At 31.5% G+C, this 17967-nt stretch overlaps 4 protein-coding genes across 7 annotated transcripts; 3 read left to right on the forward strand and 1 right to left on the reverse strand.

Moving 5' to 3' along the window:
- The first annotated feature begins 1692 nt into the window (after positions 1 to 1692).
- NPC6 (non-specific phospholipase C6) lies at positions 1693 to 4539 on the forward strand. Its single transcript, XM_016315933.3, has 3 exons — positions 1693 to 3159; positions 3645 to 3821; positions 3922 to 4539. Exons 1-3 carry the CDS (start codon positions 2025 to 2027, stop codon positions 4218 to 4220), a joined length of 1611 nt encoding a protein of 536 aa, XP_016171419.1. The 5' UTR covers positions 1693 to 2024; the 3' UTR covers positions 4221 to 4539.
- A 1128-nt stretch (positions 4540 to 5667) lies between these two features.
- Positions 5668 to 8415, reverse strand: LOC107614243 (mediator of RNA polymerase II transcription subunit). 2 transcript variants are annotated; one of them, XM_016316467.3, is made up of 4 exons: positions 7829 to 8415; positions 7100 to 7195; positions 6631 to 6794; positions 5668 to 5877 (listed from the first exon to the last, which is right to left on the reverse strand). In XM_016316467.3, exons 1-3 carry the CDS (start codon positions 8237 to 8239, stop codon positions 6696 to 6698), a joined length of 606 nt encoding a protein of 201 aa, XP_016171953.1. In that variant the 5' UTR covers positions 8240 to 8415; the 3' UTR covers positions 5668 to 5877; positions 6631 to 6695. The 2 variants fall into 2 exon arrangements, with proteins under 2 accessions (XP_016171953.1, XP_016171954.1); XM_016316468.3 differs by having other exon boundaries at positions 5668 to 5880.
- Positions 8416 to 9131: 716 nt separating this feature from the next.
- Positions 9132 to 13718, forward strand: LOC107613791 (protein-tyrosine sulfotransferase). Of its 3 annotated transcripts, none has more exons than XM_021110207.2 (13): positions 9132 to 9662; positions 9838 to 9903; positions 10066 to 10228; positions 10322 to 10393; positions 10573 to 10861; positions 11216 to 11356; positions 11646 to 11750; positions 11855 to 11996; positions 12300 to 12346; positions 12465 to 12533; positions 12631 to 12750; positions 12920 to 13064; positions 13243 to 13718. In XM_021110207.2, the coding sequence occupies exons 2-13, from the start codon at positions 9855 to 9857 to the stop codon at positions 13275 to 13277; spliced, it is 1377 nt and encodes a 458-aa protein (XP_020965866.2). In that variant the 5' UTR covers positions 9132 to 9662; positions 9838 to 9854; the 3' UTR covers positions 13278 to 13718. The 3 variants fall into 3 exon arrangements, with proteins under 3 accessions (XP_020965866.2, XP_020965865.2, XP_016171428.2); XM_021110206.2 differs by having other exon boundaries at positions 12920 to 13051; XM_016315942.3 differs by having other exon boundaries at positions 12920 to 13051; positions 13246 to 13718.
- Positions 13719 to 14554: 836 nt separating this feature from the next.
- LOC107612822 (thylakoid lumenal 17.9 kDa protein, chloroplast) lies at positions 14555 to 17892 on the forward strand. The gene is made up of 4 exons (XM_016314574.3): positions 14555 to 14916; positions 15364 to 15478; positions 15658 to 15727; positions 17537 to 17892. The coding sequence occupies exons 1-4, from the start codon at positions 14603 to 14605 to the stop codon at positions 17764 to 17766; spliced, it is 729 nt and encodes a 242-aa protein (XP_016170060.2). The 5' UTR covers positions 14555 to 14602; the 3' UTR covers positions 17767 to 17892.
- The last annotated feature ends 75 nt before the right edge of the window (positions 17893 to 17967 follow it).

The raw sequence follows: 17967 nt of genomic DNA on the forward strand, positions 1-17967 counted from the left end.
TCTGTCCTTATATGAAAAATTCAACTTATTACTTTCATATTCATTTTAATTGCAAGACCAGATAATATATATATATATATATATATATATATATATATATTTTTTTTTTTTTTTTCCTTTTGTTTAATTAAGATATTGTTGTACGGGAAAGGATTGAAGTCTCTTTCTTTTTACCTGCTTTATTAATTCATGTGGTGGTAAGTTTCAAATGATTGCCGCTTTTAATTCACATATTTATTTTCCAATCATAGTAGTATTTTTAATTTTGAATGATACGAAATAATGAATATATATATATATATATGATGATGATGATGAACTTTGTAATTATTTAATGAACGGAATTTGATACTCATCAAGAGACAGCCAATAATAATTTGATTAATTTCTACTAAATTGAAGTTATTTGCAAATGCCAGCTCAGCATCATTTGTCTTTCTTCATCACGAGAAATTACAACTTCGTTACATGACAAGAAAGATTTATAGGATTAAATTAACTTTAAATTCATATCAACAAGCTAAGTACCTAGCTGCCCAAGATTCATGTCTTTCAAATTCTTCGAAATTTAGGATTCTAATCCACATCAAAGGGTTGGTTAATGGTTATTCCGTTCTTGTGAACCCAAATCACTATTTAATCATATACTTATTTCTATTACGTGACAAAGTTCTCTTCCAATCATATGAAATATAATTAATGCATACTGACCTAATGACAAAAGGACTATCATTATTCTATACATGTACAAAATAATTAAATAAGACATAATCACATAGGATATTTCCTTATAGATTATAAAGTGAACAAAGTTTGAGACTTTGAGGTAGTTAAGAAGGAACAAATTTATATTAACAAAATTCTAGTTTGATTTCTTTTTATTAATGGAAGAATTCTTTCTTGCTTCTCTAAACCCAAAAACAAACTACTTAAAAGAAAATAAAAAATAATAATGACAATCCTAAAATTCTATTACAAAATTTTAAATAATTAACAACTCTATTTTCATTCTTTTTTTTTTTTTACCAAAGATAGGAGACTCGAACCCGCAACCTCTTAATTGAGTATGAGGAGACTATGCCATTTGAGCTATTATTCTCATCGACTATTTTCATTCTCTCTTCTTCACAAAATAAAGAAAAAAAATATTTGTGTAGTTAGTTTCTTTAATTTGTTTTCTTATGTTTTTTTTTTAATCAAAAATAGGGAGATTCGAACCTACGACTTCTTAGGTAAGTATGAGAAGACTATGCCATTTGATTAACATTATTAAAAATATATATATTAAAAATAAAAAATATTATATGAACAAAAAATCAATCATCATATATTGTGTATAAATATATATATTATTTAATTTATTTTTAATATATATTTTATATTCTAATATATATTTTATATGAATAATTAATTTAATAACTAATTTTTTATATACACTTAATATAGTTAAAATTTAAAAATATATTAATAATTATGACCTATAAAAGTGGAGTTTGAATTAAATACTACTAATTTGAGTTGATTGAATGTTCAATTCATTTATTCGCTTAAATAAATATAAAAATTTAAATTTTATCTTATAAATACAGCAACTTATAAACCTTTAAATAAAATTTAAATTCAGAACGAATTATTTCTTGTCCCATTAAAAAAAAAAACTACTAGTAAGAATGCTTTAAACAGAGTGTGCGTAAAAGGAGGGTGTAGGAACCACAATACGACACTTTCAATTTTCACATTCCCATTAATTGCGTCACCTTTTTCTTCTTTTTCCAAATAATATTCCCACTTGAACTTGAGTGATTGATTCAGTGAGGTAATGCACAAAAACAGAACAACCATAACCAGAAGCTTCTCTTTGCTCTCTCATGTACTTACTTTGCTATTACTGCTATCTAAACACTTCCTCAACCATATCCATTGTTACAAAAAAACCTTCTTAGTTCTTAGATTCACATTTACATTACGAAATTTGCATTTTTAGATACCCATTTGGCAAAAGAATCCAACTTTGGTGTTTAACAATGGGGGTTATCAAACCCAAATCATCACCACCAAACCTTGTTTCCTTCATTGTTTTGCTCTTTCTCACTGTGTCAAGTGTGTTCCTTAACCCAACAAGTTCTGGTTTTGCAACAGCACAACAACAACAACAACAACAACAACAACAACCTATTAAGACCATTGTTGTTTTGGTTATGGAAAACCGTTCGTTTGATCACATGTTGGGTTGGATGAAGAAGGAAATCAACCCTTTGATTGATGGTGTCACAGGTGATGAATGCAACCCGGTTAATTCCACGAACCCAAGGAATGGTACAATCTGCTTCACTGATGATGCTGAGTTTGTGGATCCGGATCCAGGACATTCATTTGAGGATGTTATGGAACAGGTATTTGGTTCAGGAGGTTCAATTCCTTCAATGTCTGGTTTTGTGGAACAAGCATTGTCTCTGTCTCAGAATCTCTCTGAGACTGTGATGAAAGGGTTCAGACCTGAGTCTGTTCCTATTTATGCCACTTTGGTTAGGGAATTTGCCGTTTTTGATAGGTGGTTTTCTTCAATTCCTGGTCCAACTCAACCCAATAGGCTTTTTGTGTATTCTGCTACTTCTCATGGCTCAACAAGCCATATCAAGAAGCAATTAGCAAAAGGGTATCCACAAAAAACCATCTTTGATTCATTGCATGAGAATGATTTGGACTTTGGGATTTATTTCCAAAACATCCCCACAACTTTGTTCTATAGGAATTTGAGGAAATTGAAGTACATTTGGAAATTCCATCAGTATGATTTCAAGTTCAAGAAAGATGCTAGAGATGGAAAGCTTCCACCATTGACTGTGATTGAGCCTAGGTACTTTGATTTGACCGGTATTCCGGCCAATGATGATCATCCATCTCATGATGTTGCTAATGGACAAATGCTTGTTAAGGAGGTTTATGAGACACTAAGAGCAAGCCCTCAATGGAATGAGTCTCTTCTCATCATTACATATGATGAACATGGTGGATTCTATGATCATGTCAAGACTCCTTTTGAAAACATCCCTAGTCCGGATGGAAACACCGGTCCAGCTCCTTATTTCTTCAAATTTGATAGATTAGGCGTTCGCGTGCCCACGATCATGGTGTCTCCTTGGATCAAGAAAGGGACTGGTAAGGTTAAAATCCTCATAGTTTACCATTTTGTAGCTTCTAGTGGGTTATCAAAACCAATTCCATTGGATACTAGATTTGTTTTCCTTGTCCTTGACCTCTTTACTTTCTTTTCAAGGGTATTCTCATCATAGTTACATGAATTCACCAATTAGGTAGTATACTGCGTACCAATTCGCACGAGCTGCGTATCAATTCATCTATGTACTGGAACGTATTGCGTCCCATGTAATGATGATTATGATGCCTTTTAGGGATCAGATAGCCTTAACTAACCTTGAACCCAATTCCATTGGTTGATTTTCTAGAGCCTATATATGCTTTTGTCCTTTTCCTTGTGTTTTGAGGTTTGTTCTTTTGTAGTTGAATGTTGAGTAAGTGTGGGTTGTAATTGATTGATTGTATATGTTGGAATCTTAAACTTCAAGCTACCCATGATTAGTTTGAAATGTGAACTAATGTACTACACTGATCTGGTTTTGTAGTTGTAAGTAGGGCCAAAGGACCTACCGAAAACTCCGAGTTTGAGCACTCTTCCATCCCTGCCACCATAAAGAAGATGTTCAACCTTTCATCTAACTTCTTGACTCATAGAGATGCATGGGCTGGGACATTTGAGCATATTGTTGGGGAGTTAAGTTCCCCAAGAACAGATTGCCCAGGTATCATTTCCAAATCTTTTCGTATCGAATTGTCAAGTTCCTTCATGTATGTGGCATCATGTGGTAATTGAATTAAGATTGTGTGGTATGTTTGTTCTAGTGACTCTACCGGATGTAACACCTCTAAGGAAGACCGAAGCGAAAGAAGACGGCAAGCTATCCGAGTTTCAGAGTGAGGTGGTTCAATTGGCAGCTGTTCTCAATGGTGACCACTTCTTGAGCAGTTTCCCGGACGAAATGAGCAAGAAGATGAGTGTGAAGGAAGCTCATGGATATGTAAAAGGAGCTGTTTCAAGGTTCATAAGAGCTAGCAAAGAAGCCATCAAGCTAGGGGCTGATGAATCTGCTATTGTTGATATGAGATCCTCCCTCACTACTAGAACTTCAATTCACAATTGATAGGAGTAATAAAAGAAAAAAAAAAGAGGACAAGTGTGGTTATCTTTTATCTAATTATTAATTATTATAGGTTGTGAGATTGTTCTGGTGTTAAGATACTGTTAGGTTATTGAAACTGAAGTTTCAATAGTAGGGAAGGGTGTGTGCCAATGTGGTCTGGTATCTTGTGTGTGAAGAAAGGTTCATTTTGTTTTTATTTCTTCAAACATTTACTCGAAGAGTAATGGTTTGGTTAGTGCTTAAAGTTAGCAGTAGAAAAATTTTAGTCTTCTTGTACAAAGTACAAATCATATTATAAATGAAGCACCACGATTTTATTGAGTTCCTTCTGTTTTTCATGCAAATGATTTTCTGGCATTCATTTTATTATTATTATTATTATTATTATTATTATTATAATGAAAACGTCCAAATTTTGGTTTGATTCCATAGTTGTCAAAAATTTCATTTGGGTTGAGTGAATTTTCTTTTCAAATCAAACGGCAAACACCCTCCTTTAGGGTATGTTTGGGAAGCTTTAAAATAATTTTTTTGAGCTTTTTATTTATGAAAAGTAGTAGTAATAATGTCTGGTGCAATTTTTAAAATTAAATTACGGCTTTCTAAGAAACTATTTAGGAACTTATAGAGAAGTTAAAAAAAAAAAGACTTCTCTCATAATACTACTTTTTATCACATTTTTATAAAATAAGCACTTTTAGAACTAAAAATCAAAATACAAAATAATTTATTTATAAGCTATTTTTAATATAGTTATTTATTGTTTAAGCTTTTTTTAAAAAAAAAATTAATTAAGCTATTTACCCAAACTGAACTTAGTGCAACTCCAATAAGATATTTTTTGGATATTATTTTTGACATCTACAGTAACTACAGATTAGTATTCCCACAGGACTGAAACCTGTCCCGTGGATAAATTGGGATGGAGGAAGGAATTGATATACCTACCTCACAAGGATCCGCGAAAAAAAAAATTAATTAAATGTCTTTATATATATAAGTTGTGTAAATAACTCTAGTTCATTTTTATTTTAATTTATATATTAAAAATTTTATATATATCATTATGTTAAACTTATGTTTAAATTGTATTTGATTTGATATATTTAATTGAATTGTATATGATTTTATTATGGTTGTGTAATTGGGCATTGAAGATGCTTTTATTGGTGTTGTAATTGGGCATTGAAAAGTAGTTGACAACGATAATCTTGCCTGAAAAGGAGGCAATTTATAAAATAAAAATTCAAGGGTTATATAGAAGTACTGATCAGAAATTCATAATATTTATTTACAAAACCTATTCTTTAACTCCCAAGTAGAGAAGAAACAGTAAAGAGAGAATGTATTATCTGCAGTATAATAAAAATCATCCCTTTGAGTGTCCTAGAAATGTTAAAGGGTCGCATATTTTTCAAAGCAATCATGCTACTTACACAAAAACAAAGACACTAAATTAACTACAATATAAATTTTATAATAAAATATAAAATACATATTGACAATAAATTAAAAAACAATGTATTTATACAAAAATATATGATGACAAATTTAATGGCTGATTTTTTTTTATGCGCATAGCATTTTTGTTTCTGAGGATAGAGGAAAACAAAGAATTCCGCTAAAGAATGACACCAGATCCGTGAGACCAGAAATCCTGCTACACAACATTGAAAAAAGAAGGTTGTTAGGATCATGTTTAGAAATCACAGGCATGAAAGAAATAAAAGGGAAAGTAAAGAAGATGGTAGGTATAGATTCTTTCACTTTATAGAGAGTAAGGATCAATGGATACCAATCTCATCTTGGTTTCTTTTTTCTTTTTTTTTTTTTTAAATTTGAAATCCCAACAATTTTCTCTCTCAAAGTAGAGAAAGACCTTTATCCTTTATTTTCTTAACTCACAAGTAAAGAAGAGGGAGATCTTTTCTCATTAAACTTGAAGATTTTTTATCACTAAACTATGTAACCACTTTCCCATCCCCTTTTTTTTGGTTCATACACACCCACTCACACACTACACTAGAAGCTCTTTTTCAACCACTAGGGATCACGCTTGGTGTGTCTCTCTAAGAGGCAAACATATTTGCCACTAGTACACAAGCCTCAGCCACACTTTCCCATCCCTTAATCAAATATTTCTCAAAATCAAATAAATGAATATGGTAATTTTCAAACTGGACCTGGAAATAAAAGGCACCAATCTTAAACCTATATAAAAAAAATAAGGTAACAAATACAATTCTTGTCATAACAATCGGATGACTTAATTCTTTGATAATAGTTAAGTAAAAAAATTCTAATCGTAATCGCACATTAAACAATAATCTCAGGGAAGGAAAAGATCCCTTTTGTGATCAACTATGCAACTTCAAGTGTTAGAATATCAAGAGGCATAATTATCACTTACTGTACTCTGAACTCAGGTTTTCATTTTATGATACTATCCTCAAATTTAAGAGTTCATCCTAATCTTCAGGTTGAATAAGGACTTTGCCACGTTGATATATCAGAGAGAAGATCACGCAGTTGATCAATGAGTATCTTTAGGTGCATGTTCTTGTTGGCAAGCTCCTATATTAACGAACAGATATTCAAATGTTAAACACAATAAATATAATTTGAAAAACAAAATAGCTTGTTTCAGCAAGCTAAATTTATTAACCCAATTAAGTTGTTTCAGCAGTATTAACCAGTTAGATTGGCAAGCCCCTAGAAGAATAAAATAGCTTCCAGTAAACTTAGCTGACATAACATGGATCCCCCAATACACAAAATTTGAGCCCAAAGTGACAATTTCAATGTTCAGGAGTTGAAATATTTATCATAAAAATATATCAAAGTTTATAGAAACATATAAAAACTTCGCTGCAACTTACCTTTCTTAGAGAAGAGGCTCGCTCCTCCAATTTCTCAATTTCCATATCATCCAATTCCATTGGACTATCAGTTGAACCAGTGTCAAATGATTTTGCCTGTAACACCGACCTATTTAGTTTCGTGGGAAAAGGGAAAAAAGCATCCCTAGACAAAAAGTTGTTAAGTTCACAATAAAGAATATGCAAGTTTGCATGCCAATATCCTTTAAACTTCATTTTACACTGCATGGTTCAAATTCCGGCAGATGACATGATAATACACAAGAAACAAGTTCAGTGAAGGTGATGTATTATAGTTCTACAACTATGGTTCTGTTGTTTTATCCTTTAGTAAGATCACTATCACACCAGTGTTTATCATAGTCATGGAACAAATTATATATAAAACACATGAATGGATAAGTTTGGAACTCTTGTGAGAAAATATTTGAAACCACTCAATAATTAACTAACTTGATATCATATGAATATGTCATACACTTAGAATTAACTAACCACTTTACTTGAGATAATCATTCGTTAATCCTTCAGCCAGATAGATCATTTTCAGTACTCTATGAACAACAATTACCATAGTATTCTGACAGTTCTAAAAACTTAATCCCTATCCAAACCATGCATGTGCCAAAAAATAAAATATATTGAATAAATAAGAGTTTAATTTATATGCAACTGTCACATACATAAAAATGGTTTGTCTTCAAATTCTGAAAACAAAAAAAAATGTACCTTTTGAGAATTGGGAATTGCTTCGAGAACGTTTCGAAGAGAAGCAATAGCGTTCTTATAGCGAAACCTTGCCTCTTCGAGTGCGCCACCAGCGCCAGCTCCTCCACCAACGGCACCACTCTCAGCATGGTGGTTGGAGTTATCGGAGGCAGCATCTCCGGCGCCACCGTTGGAAGAGTGAGAAGAAGGACCGTTGTTATGGTGAAGCGGGGAAGCTGAGGAAGCTGCAGACGGAGAAGCAATGGACCACAAAACGGGGTTGCAGAGCTCGTCGTTCATGGAAGATAGGATCTGAAAAGCGTACTCTATGGTTTCTTCGAGGTACTTCTGGCCTTCCATTGCAAGCTCCTGTGTCGTTCTGGAACTGCTTGAACCTGAAACGATGCCGTTTACTACTGATTGCTCTTCCATTTTAGTTACTGCTGAGTTCAATCGAGTGTCTTGGATTGTTGATAGTGGGAAATTGGAAAAAACCCTAACCCTAATTTGGAGAAAAGAAAGTGAAGATTGAAAATCAGAGACAGAGGGATTCGAATCTGTTCGGGTGAAACCCAGAAAAATCCAAGTTTACCTCCTTTACCACGTTCCCCAAATTTTAAATTAATTTGACAAAATTATTTAAAATAAATAATCTATCGAATACTTTTATTATTTTAATTTTTTATCTTTATAAAATTAATTTATAAATTTTATTATTAAAATGGTTAATGCTCAAATTATAGTTTACTTACCTAGAAAATTAAATAAATAAAAAGCCAGAAATGCACTTTTACTTTCTATCTATAAGCTTTTACTTTTAGATTTTACTCTCTTCATCGTTTATAACAAAAAAATATATTATATATTATATAAATGGTTAGATTGGTCTTAAATTTTTTAAAAAATTAATTGTTAAAAGTATATTTGATACAAATAAAAAATTTTTAAGATAAAATTAAAATAAAATAAAATTTAGAAATATTTTTAAAATTTTTACTAAACTTTAAAGACAAAATATATATTTTACTCTTTTTATACAATTGTCTGCCCAAAATTTCATCCCACTCAATTATATACTCATATCAAATTTTAGAATCATGTCATATTTATCAAATCTTTTATTTTTCAAAAAATATATAAATATTTAATTAAAATTTATTAAAAAATATTTTTTTTATTTTTAATACATTGAATATACTACGGATTTTAAGAATTTAATTTTAAGATATTATTAGTGTAAAATAATTTTATACTTATATTTAATTATATAATATTACATTAATAAAATTAATTATTTTTTATATATTGTGTGTGAATAATTATAAAAAAAATTGTAATTTGCTCTGTAAAATATTTTATTGTAATTATATCCCTCTCACCGGCACCGCAGCAGTCGTCGCGTCGCGCGCCTGAGAAACCTCAGAGAACGTTGTCGTCGCGCGAGAGGCAGCGCGGTCGCCGTCGCCGTCTTCGTCGCGTGAGAGGCAGAACCGTCGCCGTTTTCGTCGCGTCATCTTCGTCGCCGTTCAGAGGAGAGTCATCTTCGTCGGCGTCCAGAGGAGAGTTCAGCCTGACAATATTACCATTTTGCCCTTCATTCTCAGAGAGATTGCACAGTAGCTGAAAGCCTGAAACAGTGAAAACAACACTCTCCTCAGAAACCAGCAACTCAACTAACTATTCAATACATCACAAAAACAGAACCTTTCATTCTCTTTCGTTTTGTGTTGTATTGTTCATTACTTCACTGCCAATAATTCTTCTCGCAATTTCCTTTTCCCGGGAAAAAAAAAAGTATCCTTTTTCTCAACCAACAACAAGGTTTTGTTTCCAGTGGGTCCTCCTCGATCTTGTGGTAACTCCATCACCTACTACTGTTCCATTTTCCCTTGCCGTAGTTTCGAATCCCTTGAAATTGATGCCGCGTTTTTTTTTTTTTTTTTTGAATATTATTAGGTTTTATGTGTTTTTTTGGTCATTTTTCTTTCCTGATTTTTACTCTGCTGACTGATTTCTATTGCCTGCTGCAGGATTAGGGATTTCGTGCATGGATCCTGCTCTCAAGCTCTGTGCTTTGCTGGTTCTTCTTCTATTAGGTATCAACGGTGGATGATTTTAAAAATGTGGTTAAAATTATTCTTTTTTAGTACTTAGGTGTTAGAACTTAGAACTATGCATGAGTGCGTTTCTTATGGTATTAGTGAATGGTTCTTATAGTACTTTGATTGTTTTTCCTATGTTTATTGTTTTGGTGCTAGTGAATGATGCTTTTGCAAGTGATTTTGGGCACTGTGAGAGAGTTGTTAAGAGTTGGGCATACACTTCACTTGATAATGAAATCAGGGAGGATAAACACACGCTGGGGGATTTGCTGTTCTTCCTCCATGTGCCTAGGACGGGAGGGCGGACATATTTTCACTGGTAAATTTTGTTTTGTATGATGTAGTTATTGAGGCAGCTGAATGACTTTTAGCTGTGTTGTTGACAAGTTTGTCGACCTTTGTGTTTTTGCAGTTTCTTGAAAAAATTGTATCCCAACTCTCTGGAATGCCCTCGCTCTTATGATAAGTTGCGCTTTGATCCAAGGTGCTATCTTGTTCTTACTATCATGCAGATGTAAAGCATAGCAGCTTCTCTAAGTTCACAATATTCTTACTGTTAGTTGTAGTTTGTTCTTGAATAGCCATATTATACATACAAAAGTTTACTGTAAACTGAAAACAGATTACTTATTTAGTGTTTTCTCTGTGTTTGTCAATTTGTAGCAAACCAAACTGTAGGCTGTTAGTTACACATGATGACTATAGCATAACATCCAAACTTCCGAAGGCAAGAACTTCAGTTGTTACCATACTTAGGGATCCGGTAGATCGTGTCTTTAGTATGTATGAATTTTCAATAGAGGTTGCAGCTAGATTTTTGGTGCATCCCAACTTGACATCTGCAACACAGATGACTTTACGCTTGCGCTCTAAGACCAAAGGAGTTAGTACACTGGATATCTGGCCATGGAAGTATCTGGTTCCATGGATGCGGCAAGATCTTTTTGAAAGGGTATATCATGTTTCATTTGTAAAGCTTACTAATAAGTTCTGTGTCTGACCATCTATAGTAGCATTTATTAGAGGAGGATGGATATTGCTGATATAGTAGCATTGAAGAGCATATGTATCTAGCCTGGTTCTTGTGTGAAAAGTAATCTTGGACTTGCTAGGTAGTCTATGTTTAGGTGGATAACTTGTTTTTTATGGTATGATTATGACATAGATGTGTTTAAACCAATTGCTTATTTTGAAGATGGAAACATAAATCACCAAAATTGCCAAGGAGAAAGTAAATTATTTACTCCATGATGTTCTCTATTTCGATGCGTTGCATATATGATTTATGTGGACCTTAAATTGACAGAGAGATGCAAGGCGCAGAAACGGACAGCATATAATAGAGAAGGGTGATTATTATGACATGGAAGATTTTGCAATGCCATTATATGAATACATCAATCATCCTGCGGCCAGGGATATTGTACATAACGGAGCCACATTCCAAGTAATTCAGCTTGCATTTCTTTACGAGTATAGGGATTCTAAGTCATCATTTTATGCAATTGCCATGATGTGTTATGCTGATTTCTCAAATAGTGGTTCAACTAGAATTTGTTGGCAAGAATTTCTTTCTTTCTTTTTTTTTTGGTCAAATCTTATGTTGTTGATTGTTGCCACAAGAAAATATGGATGAATATATTTTCATTTGACTATAATTAACATCACATTGTATTAATTAGTTTCTTGGTAGTGGTGACCATAATCAATAAAAAAAATTTGACTCTGACTATCAGGTTGCAGGTTTGACGAACAATTCTTATCTGGCAGAAGCACACGAAGTGCGCCATTGTGTGCAGAAGTACAAGATTCTTGGCAAATATGTGCTACAAGTTGCAAAGGTAATAAATAAGCTTTGGAAGTTGTGATAATTTCAATATGTAGTTCTCAGCTTCTTCCTGTTCCTTTTCTCAATATGTGTTTCTTGTGCTTGTACATCTTGCAGAAGAAACTGGATAATATGTTATATGTTGGTCTTACTGAAGAGCACAGAGAATCTGCAACTATGTTTGCAAATGTGGTTGGTGCTCAGGTTATATCACAGCTTAATGCTCCAAACACTAGCCTGGAGCTTGTTGATAAAACAGGTTAGTGTATTATATAACTTTATAAGCAATTTTCAGTTTCGGTCAAACTTTGACGTAGGTTACAAAGGGGCTGTAAAATTAGTACAGAATTTAGAGCTAAGGCTATGTACCTGTGCATGTAATGTTTTCAGATGATATCGGTGAGCTTGTCTAATATTCTAATATCGCGTTTTACACTGAACTTTGGTAGACATTGATGTTGTCATCTTATGTTTAGTCTTGGGCTCTTGGCCATATTTTTTATTTTTTCTTGAAAAAAAAAAAAATTCAATGACGTCTATCGTTGATGTACATGTACTGCAGAACAGAGTTCAGTTTCAGATTTTGATCCTGATAGCAGTGAACATCAGGTAAGAAGCACCTCTTTCTTGATGTTACTTGGTTATTAAAGTTTGGGTGAGGGTAAATCCCTTTTCATTAAAAAATATAAAGGGAAGCACTCTTATAGCATTTCTCCCTTCAAGACAGAATAGTACCTCAGAGACAGTAGCAAGTGAGGTTACTTCAAGCGACAGTGGTGAAGCAACAAAGTTGAAGGTAAAGATGTTTCCACAACAACTATGCCGGTTTTATGGATTTATCAAATAGTTTATTTCCAATCTCTGATTGCATGCTTATTTTTCATCGATTTCAGATGTCTGCTAAAGAGCTGATGGATGCTTATGAAGGCTGCATCTCTAATTTACGCAAGGCCCAGTCAAGCCGGCGTATCGCTTCTTTGAAGGGGATTTCTCCAGTGAACTTTACTAAGGAGGTAAATAAATAGATCTAATGCTAAAAGAATATCATTCCACAATTCTGTTCAATGAAGCATGAAACCTAGTCTTGTTGTTTGTTTGACTTGGGTGTTGGATAATTTAAAAGCCTACCATTAACTTGCAGTGTTGTGCTATCCCTTGCCGATGACTTTTATGATTTTACAGGCACGTCTTCGAGTTAGCAAAGATGTTCTCCAAGAGATACGGTCTCTTAATGACCTGGACTTAGAGCTTTACAAGTATGCAAGAGCCATTTTCGATAAACAACATAAAGCTACAAAGCGGACGTTCACTGAGGTATGTGTTGAAGGTCTGATCTTTCTTCTTTTTCATTTTCCTCTACAGGTATTAAAATAGTTAGGATAAGTAACAAAAGATATATTTATTAGGCTATGAAGTTGGGTTAACTATGAATTGGCCTGTTTTTCGTGGCGTGCATGTTTCCGAGTTTTTTAATTTTGATTGCTTTTTACCTTTTCTAAATGCAGCAGAGATGGGACATCATATCAAGCAATGCCTCTGAAATCACTTTCTGGGAGTTTCTTCCATTGGCAATTACTTTTGCCTTCCTCATTTTCGTATCGCTACTAATTGTAAATCTGAGAAGAAGAACGTTGAAGATTAAGTAAGAACTGTACTAAGTGCCATCTTTTTGTTCCTAGTTTTGTCCCTTCATATAGAAAGCTCAATTCTCAAGTCTTGGTTGGGGGTTCTTTCTGGTTTAACCATTTAGACATTTCGGTGCAACTATGAACTGTTATGATCATGATGGTATTTTTGTACCAACCAGTTCTACACATACAAGTATATGATTATAAGGAAAATTCAGAGCAATAGATTGGGCCCTTATTTATACTCTTCATATTCTACACTCCTATCAAAATTCCCATAGATTAAAGGACGTCATTGACCCCTATCATGTATCAAGTCACAGTGAATTTGTTTACAGAGATTTTTTTTTACCACCTCAAGTATAGTAAATTTCTTGTATCAAGCAATATGTTATTTTTCACTCTTATTTAAACACAGCTTTGCAGAAGTTGCTAACTTTATCTTGAACGAAAGGTTTTGATTTACATTGTACTGAACAGAATCAACAGATATAATTGAGCATTCCAAAATAGGGAAATAATTGATTGGACACTTGTACCCTTCATATTCTACAGTATGAGGTTTATTATGTAGATGTATTATTACATTAGTATTTGGATTATCCACTGTATCAAAAATCATATAAATGCATTATTTAATTGGACAAATAGTGTAAAATTTTTAAAATAATATGAATTCATAAAAAAATGATTTTAATGCATGTTTAGTTTTCTAGCTTTATAGAGGCAAATCTAACTACACTTAAATGGACTAATCTTTACCTCAATAATAATGAAAAAGGATTTCAATGGAAAATGAAAATAGTATTGATATATTTTTATTGATGGATACTATGTACATAAAAAATTGATCATATTAATATTAAGTTATAAAGGAATTTCAATTCAATTTATCCAATACATTATGAAACATCATTTATTATGTAATAATTGTGTGTGTGAATAATTATAAAATGTTTTACACAGTCGTATAATTATAACTATTTTTTTGGATAACTATTTACGCAGTCAATATAAAAGCTAATTATTTTTATTAATATGACGTTATAACAGTGCATTAAAATTAAATTTTTATGTAACACCCTCAAACACTTTTTAGTTTGAAATGCAGTAACTGTAAATTTGTATGTAAATTTGTACTTTCACCTTTCACAAAGGAACCTACATACTTGTGTGGCTCTAACAAGCTTTTAACTGAAGAGATGGATAGAGAAACTGACTTCACTTTCATGAAGTCATGAGTTTTATGATTCTATCATTCCTCCCTCCTCTTACTTCTTCTTCTTCTTCTTCTTCTTCTTCTTCTTCCACAAACACCAACAATCTTCTTCCAACACTGAAGAAAACTCACCCTCATAATCCAAAACTTGGTGGACAAAGCAGGGTCCTACCTAATCTTCTGTCTTTGGCCCTTGCAGCTTCAACATTAACCTCTCCCTTCCATTATTCACTTGCAATTCCTTCCCTCAATTCTCAATCATTCCCTCCACCAATCTCTCCCACAACTCCTTTCTCTCAATCCAAGAACTTACAGCTTGGACTGGAAAATGGGTATGTCAAAATTCTCAATTATTCATCATATATTGCCTTGTCTATTTTTAATTTTGAGTAGATATCCAAATTGTTCTTCTAGAATTCTTTGTTGAATATTTTGCCATCTAATTAGTTTTTATTTTAGAGAATTATTTTTATCAGACAAATTAGTTCAGTCATAATGATATTTTTAAGAACTAATTGTCCTATAATAAAATCTGTTAAAAATTTATTGATCTAACATGAATATTAAGCATTTGATTGAAAGCAAGAACTTCTATGATAATAAAGTGTCTCATCTGAACTAATTTAAATGTTATATATTAGACTAAGTTTTATGTATGTATAAGTGAAATTTTGCTCAATTTTGTAGTCTATAGCATGTTTTATAGTGTTTTTTTTTTTAATTTTATAAAAAAGACTTATAATTACCAAAAATCTTTTTGTATTATTATTCTCTTGCAGAAAAATTAGACCATGCCCATCATTCAATCCAGGATGTATATCAACAAATGCTAAGTCTTCATCATTTGCACTCCCTTGGACAATTCCAGAAAATTCCTCAGACAATGCTATTGAGGTTACTATATATTATATCATTAATCATTAATTAATCAAAAGTGCCCTGTGTTTCTTTTATCCTAATTTCTTTGTTTGTGACTTTCTTGTTACATTTGCATTTTACATTTATGTCTTCTAGCCATTCCTGATTATTATCTCTTGAATTTTCTCCCATTTTTTATATATTTTTTTTCCCAGAAATTGCGGGAAGCAATACTAAAGACTCAGAAAAATGTGAAATTTCAGGCTGTGGAAGATACCCCTGATGGTAATGCATATTGCACTGTGAAGACTTAATCCATGTTTGATTTTATATCAACTTTTTATAATTTAATCATTCTTTTCAAAACTTCTATCATAAACTCTTTTGAGTTTTGAACACAGGTCTAAACTAATGTAACTTGCTCTATTCAGCTTTTAATTAAGGTTTAATTACTATGTTCGTCCTATAGTTTCGTGAAATTTTTAATTAGGTCCCTATACTTTTTTTCTTTTTAATTAGATCTCTGCACCAAATTTTTTTTTCAATTAAGTCCCTCTTAGTAATAATTGGCTTAATTTTATAGGGACTCAACTAAAAAAAAAAAAAAGAATTGGCACAGGGACCTAAATAAAAGGAAAAAAAAGTGTAGGGATCCAATTAAAAAAATATTTTAGTGTAAGGACTCAATTAAAAGAAAAAAAATATAGGGACCTAATTGAAAATTTTGCGAAACTATAGGAACCAGTAGAGTAATTAAAACTTTAATTAATATACAAATTTGTTAGGGTAACTCCTTGAAGTTTAACAAAAAATTTTAAAAATATTCTTTAAGTTTTATTTGTTTCAATTTCGTCTTAAAATTTTTCGATTTGCATCAAATATACCCCCAACAACTAAATTTTTAAAAAATTTAAGACCAATCTAACAAAAATACATGAAAAATTGAAATTATGCTTGATTTATTTGTGTTGAAGGTTGCTTTTACGAAATTATTGTTGAATTGGTTCTAAATTTCTTTAAAAATTAGCCGTCATAGATAATTTAATGCAAATCAAATATTCTTTTGATAAAATTAAAACAAAATAAAATTCAGGAATATTTTTAAAATTTTTAACCAAATTTTAGAGACAAAAACTATATTTGACCCAATTTGTTACTAATATCAGCAAGATAGCAACAATGATATAGGAAGTTACATTAATTACCAAAAGTGTCATGATTCATGAACCATTTCTCCTTAAAGGTTAAACTATTAAATAGCCGAACATGTATTGTTATATATCTTACCCATTCTTAATATCAAATTGTAAATTATATTTAGATTTATCTTTGTCTTATAATGAAATTCTATCTTAATTTACAAGAATGAGAATTGTCATGTAAGTTATTTCATAACGTAATATTAGAGTTTTTATAACAAAAAAATAAAGTTTGATTTTTATTATATAAAAAAAAAGAATTTTAATATAAAACAAAAAAAAAAAAGGAAAAAAGAATTTATGTAAACTTCCTATAACTATTTGTATCACTGTCCATTCATTTAAACTTTTGAAATAAAATTTTAGATATTTTATTCATATAAATTCTAACACCATGTTATGAACTATTTTCTTAAAAAATTAAAATATCATAAAAAAATAAATAATTATATATCTAACAAAAAAAATAATATACCATAAGCAACAATATAAGAATGAAGTTCTATTTAGGTTTAATTACTCTGTTAGTTCATATAGTTTTATTGAATTTTCAATTAAGTTCTTATATTTTTTTTCTTTTTAATTGAGTTCCTATATCATATCAGATTTTGTAATTAAGTTCTTACTGTGACAAAAACGTTAAAACTAACCGAATATTCTGTTAAATTATAAAGAATATTCAATCAAGTGTGAGGTATATCCGTTTTATTTAATAGAATATTCCGTTAATTCCAGCATTTTGTTTACAAAATCTAATATGTTACACAGACCAAATTAAAAAGAAAAAAATGTATAGGGACCAAATTGAAAATTTGGTGAAATTATAGAGACCGACAAAATAATTAAACCTTGTATTTATTATAACTTCATTAATACTAGGAATCTATATATGCAGGGCAATATCTGCAAGCAGAAGTTGATGGAGGGTTTGATAGAGATGTATTTGAGTTTCTAGTGAAAGGTGATGTGGTTTTATACAGATGTATGGCAACAAAAGTAACTTATGTATACCCTTTCACAACAGCATTTGGAGATTCTAAGGGTCAAGAATCAAGACTCAAGCAAATTGGAGACCAATTGGGATGGTATGCTCCAACTTTTGATTCCATGCAAGAACAAGAATAATGCTCTTTTCATCTTGTTTTACTTCTTACAATTATTTGTATCAAACTAGCAAAGTTCATTCATTTGTCATCAACACAATTCTCATATATCAAATATATAAATAACAAAGTTCTATTACAGGTTTAATTACTCTGTTAATCTCTATAGTTTCGTGAAATTTTCAATTAGGTCCCTTACTTTTTTTCTTTTTAATTGGGTCCC

The sequence above is a fragment of the Arachis ipaensis genome, chromosome B8, assembly GCF_059453495.1.
Source record: "Arachis ipaensis isolate K30076 ecotype BB chromosome B8, ASM5945349v1, whole genome shotgun sequence".
NCBI lineage: Eukaryota > Viridiplantae > Streptophyta > Magnoliopsida > Fabales > Fabaceae > Arachis > Arachis ipaensis.